This window comes from Lachnellula hyalina, assembly GCF_007821495.1.
Source record: "Lachnellula hyalina strain CBS 185.66 chromosome Unknown contig00038, whole genome shotgun sequence".
NCBI lineage: Eukaryota > Fungi > Ascomycota > Leotiomycetes > Helotiales > Lachnaceae > Lachnellula > Lachnellula hyalina.
The window spans coordinates 106186-111951 of NW_022157152.1; the positions used below are offsets into that span (position 1 = coordinate 106186).

The 5766-nt window shown below is 46.5% G+C and overlaps 2 protein-coding genes across 2 annotated transcripts; one reads left to right on the forward strand and one right to left on the reverse strand.

The window, feature by feature from the left end:
- Positions 1–853, reverse strand: LHYA1_G005192 (uncharacterized protein; the record flags this gene model as incomplete). Its single annotated transcript, XM_031150142.1, has 2 exons — positions 1–593; positions 619–853. 2 exons carry the CDS (start codon positions 851–853, stop codon positions 1–3), a joined length of 828 nt encoding a protein of 275 aa, XP_031006816.1.
- Positions 854–1446: 593 nt separating this feature from the next.
- Positions 1447–3363, forward strand: LHYA1_G005193 (putative NADH dehydrogenase; the record flags this gene model as incomplete). Its single annotated transcript, XM_031150143.1, has 6 exons — positions 1447–1568; positions 1694–2157; positions 2206–2286; positions 2339–3183; positions 3246–3271; positions 3321–3363. 6 exons carry the CDS (start codon positions 1447–1449, stop codon positions 3361–3363), a joined length of 1581 nt encoding a protein of 526 aa, XP_031006815.1.
- Positions 3364–5766: the final 2403 nt, after the last annotated feature.

Here is a 5766-nt window from a genome sequence, read left to right on the forward strand (position 1 = left end):
TCAATCGTCCTCTGCAAGTGGCATTTGTGTGGAAGTGATCCATTCCTCCATCATTGCTTGCCCGCCGCTCATGGCCGGTTGCTTGCCCCTCTTGTCCTTGCGCTTAACCACCAGACACAGAACTCGCCCATAGATTGAGAAGCCATCATAGGTTGTCTCCATGGCCATTTTCTTCTTGTCATCATTCTCTTCCTCGGTAGGATGGTCTTCGTCCTCCTTCCTGCGTTTGGGCCGAGGCGAAAGAGCCGAGCTTTCTGATGATGAATCTATGTTGACAGAAGCCCGGTGACGTTTCGAACGACGGGACCCTTCATCGTCGGCGACGAAAAGTGATTCTACATCCTCTGCGGCGGGGAGATCCTCTAGGTTCAGCTCGTCCTCTTCACTCTCTTCCCTCCGGACGACCGGCGCATCTTCGATATCGATGGCAGTATCATTTGTGGCTCCGGTAAGCTTCTGCGAATTCGATTGTAGTCCCTTCTTCTTTCCTGTATCTCGGAAATGCTTCTGCTTCGTAAGGAGGGAATGTCGTGTGCTTGTCTCGGTCAAGAAGATGGAGACTTCAAAGTCCTCTATCAACATTAGTACACACCCTGCTGCAAATATATTTGCCCATACCTTCTACAACAACATCCTTCACGCCCTTCTTCTTCCCCCCTTTGCCTTTACTGCGCTCCTTTTCCTCGCGCAGCTTTGGCAGAACCAGCGGACGGACACTCTCGATGACGCGAGGCAAAACCGGGTCTCTAGAATTCAGGAGCCAGCTCTCGGCCAGTACCGGGTTATCGACATAGATGCGGCATTCTAGGACTGAGTACTGGGTAATGCGCAGGTATCTGCGGATGGGCGCCATGGTAGATTCATTTGAGGTTGGTTGTTGACGTGAAGAGGCAAAGCAAACCCGGAGGCGTGTTTTGCCGCTAAGATCGCAGCCTTGCGCTTCAGGGGTTCATTCGTCTTATCAAAAGTTGTCTGACCTCACCCCTTGCCTTGTTATTTATCAACTTGTCGATGTAGAGTCAATATAAGGGAATGTCTATTGTGTTCGTTATATACATGTCTTCTATTCTTCTACAACAATTCCAAACTCGATATAAAGTCAATCGTCCACAGATCTTTGCTGCAAATATACACTTTTGCAACGTCATTGACTAAACCGCTGACTGTGCTGGCTTGGCGGGTCTTTATTTCTATGCTAGCCTTCAGTACCCGGACTTCTTTTCTTTCTCTTTCTCAATTATTCATCCTTAATCGATGCTAGGGAAAAGTCTCATATCTTCGCTACAGTAATCTCGTGGGTCAAGGCGTCCCGGAGGAAGTCGGAGTCGGACTGTGTTTTCCATATTTCCGCAAATCTCACCCTGAATTTTTAATATTCTAATCATCGATCTTGCCCTTCAGTAAAGGAGGAAAAGCTCTTTTTGCCCCGTCTCCTCATCACTAAACATGAGTTCTATGTTAAATCCGTCCAGAAACTGTTCCCGTGCGTTCCGGGCAAATTTTACATCGAAACGGCTTCTTTGCAGGGGTGTGTCAACACAAGAACTTGACGCTACGAAAGGAGGCAAGTTAATCAACTCGGTCCTCCTTCCTCACTGACGGTTTGAAGATCGCGAAAGAGTTGTCATATTAGGATCGGGGTAAGCGCTCCTCGAATCTTCAAACTCGTGACAATATGCTCACATTTCACTAGATGGTCTGGTTTTGTCCTGTCACGAGAGTTAGACAAGAAGAAATTCCAGACTGTTGTTGTATCCCCAAGGACATATTTCGCCTTCACACCTCTGCTGGCATCCACAGCTGTTGGTACGCTCGAGTTCCGAACAACTGTGGAGTCTGTGAGACAGCGGCGATCCAAAGTCGAGTTTTTTCAGGGTTGGGCTGACGATGTAAACTTCCACGAAAAGAGGATATGCGTCGAAGAAGCAGTCAGGAATGTCGTTCCGCCAAAGAGTGGCGAGATGAATAGTGTGACAGATAAGGATGCATCTTCGAAATCATCAGGAAAGGGCAAAACGTTTGACCTGAGCTATGATAAGCTAGTTGTTGCAGTCGGATGCTACAGTCAGACGTTCAACACTCCAGGTGTAAGGGAGAACGCTTTCTTCTTAAGGGATGTGGTGGATGCTCAAAGGATCCGAAAGCGGATTCTTGAATGTAAGTTATTTGATAAAACTTCATGGTGTTGCTGACCCCTCGCACTAGGCTTTGAAATTGCTTCACTGCCAACCACCTCGGATAAATTAAAAGACCAGTTGCTGAATTTTGCCGTTGTAGGCGGCGGTCGTAAGTTATAGTTCATAATCCGACTTCCAAGTCAACATGCTAAGATTACCAGCAACCGGCGTTGAGTTCGCAGCTGAGCTTTATGATCTGTGTCATGAAGACTTGAAGAAATTCTACGCCAATCTAATTCCACGCATCAAAATTTCAATCTACGATGTTGCACAAAAGATTCTCCCAATGTTCGATGCCAAACTCGCCAACTATGCAACGCAGAAGTTCAAGCGTGACGGCATTGCCATCAAAACCGAGCACCACATCGAAGAATTGCGTTCAGGCCTACCTGGCTCCTCAGAAGAGACCGGCGGCTGCTTTACCCTGAAGACCAAGGAAAATGGCGAGGTTGGCATTGGGATGTGCGTCTGGTCTACAGGTCTAATGATGAATCCGTTCATTCAAAAAGCAATGGACGACGTACACACCTACCCCACTTCTTCAGCAACCCTCTCCACCGAGCTTCCCACCGATCCATCCTCCATCAAATGGCATCTTAAACGCAGCCCTAAAACCGGCGGTTTGGTAGTCGACGACAAATTCCGCGTCCACCTCACTCCCCGTGACGGCAGCATCGGCCAGTCCACGGCGCCCGAAGCAACAGTCAATGACGTTTTTGCTCTCGGCGACGTCTCCGTTATGGAGAAGAGTCCACTGCCAGCTACTGCCCAAGTCGCGAATCAAGAAGCGAAATGGCTCGGCACGAGGCTGAACAATGGCGACATTGAGCAGAAGAGCTTCTCGTTCAAGAACATGGGTGTCATGACATATGTGGGCAACATGAAGGCTATTATGCAGGGCGGGCAGGGCCAGGAGATTAGGGGATGGATTGCTTGGGTTATTTGGCGCGGTGCGTATCTGACGAAGACTCTTAGCTGGAGGAATAAGTTATTGGTTCCGATATATGTAAGCAGCCCCTTCTTTGTTCCTCCTCCTTCATCTTCCCGGGTCTTGTTCTATCTCTACAGGCATCAAGTACTAATTCTGTGCAGTGGTAATTTCTCTCTTCCCTCATTGAGAGACGATGCTAATATGACGTTTAGGGCTGTCAACTGGACTTTCGGTCGAGATATTTCGAGATTCTAGAGCTATTCGTTCCGCAAAAAGCATTAGATGTAAGATGGCGTTACGAGCATTTCGAAACGGGTTTCTGACTTACGCTGCACGCTGTACGAATAATCCTCACTTTCCCCCTAGGGCCCCCCACAAATTTTCCTATGTTCCTGCTTTCTCATTTATAGAATTCAAATAGAGGGTTTGCGTTGTAGAGGTACTGAGAAACTGAACTGGCTTGTACTCTCGTTTTGAATCGCCATATCATATGTAGTCCTTAAATTCGCCATGATCTGGATTCTACCTAATCTTCTGGGCAATAAATAGCTAAGGTATATCACCTTACATTATCTGCGCTGTGCTCATGCTGGTGCTCGTGTTCGTTCTTCTAGCAAGTGGCATTCATTATCTTTGCTTTCTGCTACCTGCCTGTACCTGGAAACCTCACTTTCTTTTCGGTTTGCTTTTAGTTTCACAACGATTGGTTTTACTGTCACTGTAACCTCTTCACCTCTGTAGTTCGTATTATGGGATATCTGGCATCTGTCTCGGCTTTAGGTAAAGAGAAGGTATAAGCTGGGTAGGTAGGTGGGAAGGAGTATATATTACAATGTGTGGGAGTGCTATTTCGTGTATGTATGTGTGCATGTATGTATGGTGCTGCTAGGGACATTCGAGTCTGACTTGCATTTGTGTGGCAGTATCTAAGAGGGTATTTTGGTTCGTATACCTAGTCTTTCGGTGGTGTCGAATGATTTCCATAGAGTGAGGGGCAAGACAAGGTTATTGTCTACCGCCCCCCTATTTCTTTCTGTCAAGTACCCCCGAAGTCGACCTGTTCAACGCCACCACAGTAGAAGTTTTTCTTTAATATAAGATCCGCATGTAGTGTCTAAATTTCAATGCAAGATAACATCACAGTCCTATGTCTACGAAAATTGTACGCCGACGCTTCTACTTTTTGCTAAAGCATAAACGTTATCTTCCCTATTTGACTTTTGCGTATTTGAGTTTCTCTGTAGTTATTATGCTTGCAATTCAATCTTTAAAGATTGGCTAACATGTTTAAACGCAGTAGTACTGCTACTCTATACCTCTTCTACTATTCCTTTCATGATGTAGCGAACCACCCTTATATTTCGTTTCTGCCCGGCGGGCCTATCCACTCGCGCAATAGCTTGCCTTTCAATTAAGCATTAGGTTCCATTGAGGCAGGCCTAGGATGTATATATAGTTCGCAACGTATTGTCTAGTGGGCAAAGTGTCGGTCAGGGTCCGTTTGAAAAGAAGGCCCAGGTACGTAATTAGCTAACAGCCCCGGTCCCTGTAGACCTAAATACCTACGCAAAAAGCGCGTCGCATTCAGGAAGAGAAGTTAGATGCTCTTGGTAGATTGGGAACCATCGTCTCGCAATTACGCACACCACTTGAAGAGTTAGGCTCCAGTATAACCTTGTGCCCGTCCCTAAAGACGGACCTGGAATAGTTTTATGCTATAGAGAAAAGTGGGATAGACGCTCTCACCATGCATGTTACTAAAAGTAAAGGGGTGGACACCTTGAACCGAACCCCTACACGCAAATCACTCGTTGCTGAGTGGTTGCTAGGTACGTTTTACCATGTAAAATATACTGTTTGGAGTACCTATTCACAGACCGGAAATCTATAAAGGAAAAACCCACCTTTTACACTTGTAAGGGTTCCTTCTAACGTGTCCACCTCCTTTACCCCCACGAAAGTTTTCCTTCCAAACAGGAGAGCGCATTCGTAGCATCTTGATTGACATGACAAGCCATTTTGCTGCACCGAGATGCACTGCACAAGGATGTACATCGGGCGGAGCACGGAGAAAGAATGAAGAGACACCTACTAAACACACCTGCGGTCTTTGCAGGAAAAAAAAATATATAGCAGAGCTGACTCTTCAAACATGCATAGCATTCGTGAGGACGCACGAGTTAGAGCGTCGTGAAAGTATCCACGAATGTAAACTTTTAGGGGCTTTGCAGAATGATGCGGAGATACAGTAGATGGAAAGAGTGGAAGAGTTACAATTAACTGAAATCATACCATATCATACTTGAGTTTGTATCGACCCTGCTTTATTTATAGGGAGATACCAATGCGCTGAAATACACACCTAGGGGACGGGATGGGGACCTTTCATGTGATGGAGCTTCATCACGTGCATCTTGAGGCTAGAACGTCACTACGTCATAATCTGGGCCCGAAAAGTCGTACGATATTCTAGAATCACATGATTGGTGGTGCGGCTGTCTCCAGGTGTGAAAAAAAAGAAAAAAGCTCTCGGATGGTCTGAGAAAGCGAAGCGAAAGGACGGAGAGCGGAGGTGGGAGCTTCGTACCTAGGTAGTGCGCTCTCATCAGATGATCAGCAGAAGAGGAGGATGAGGATGAGTGAGGCATTACATTATTG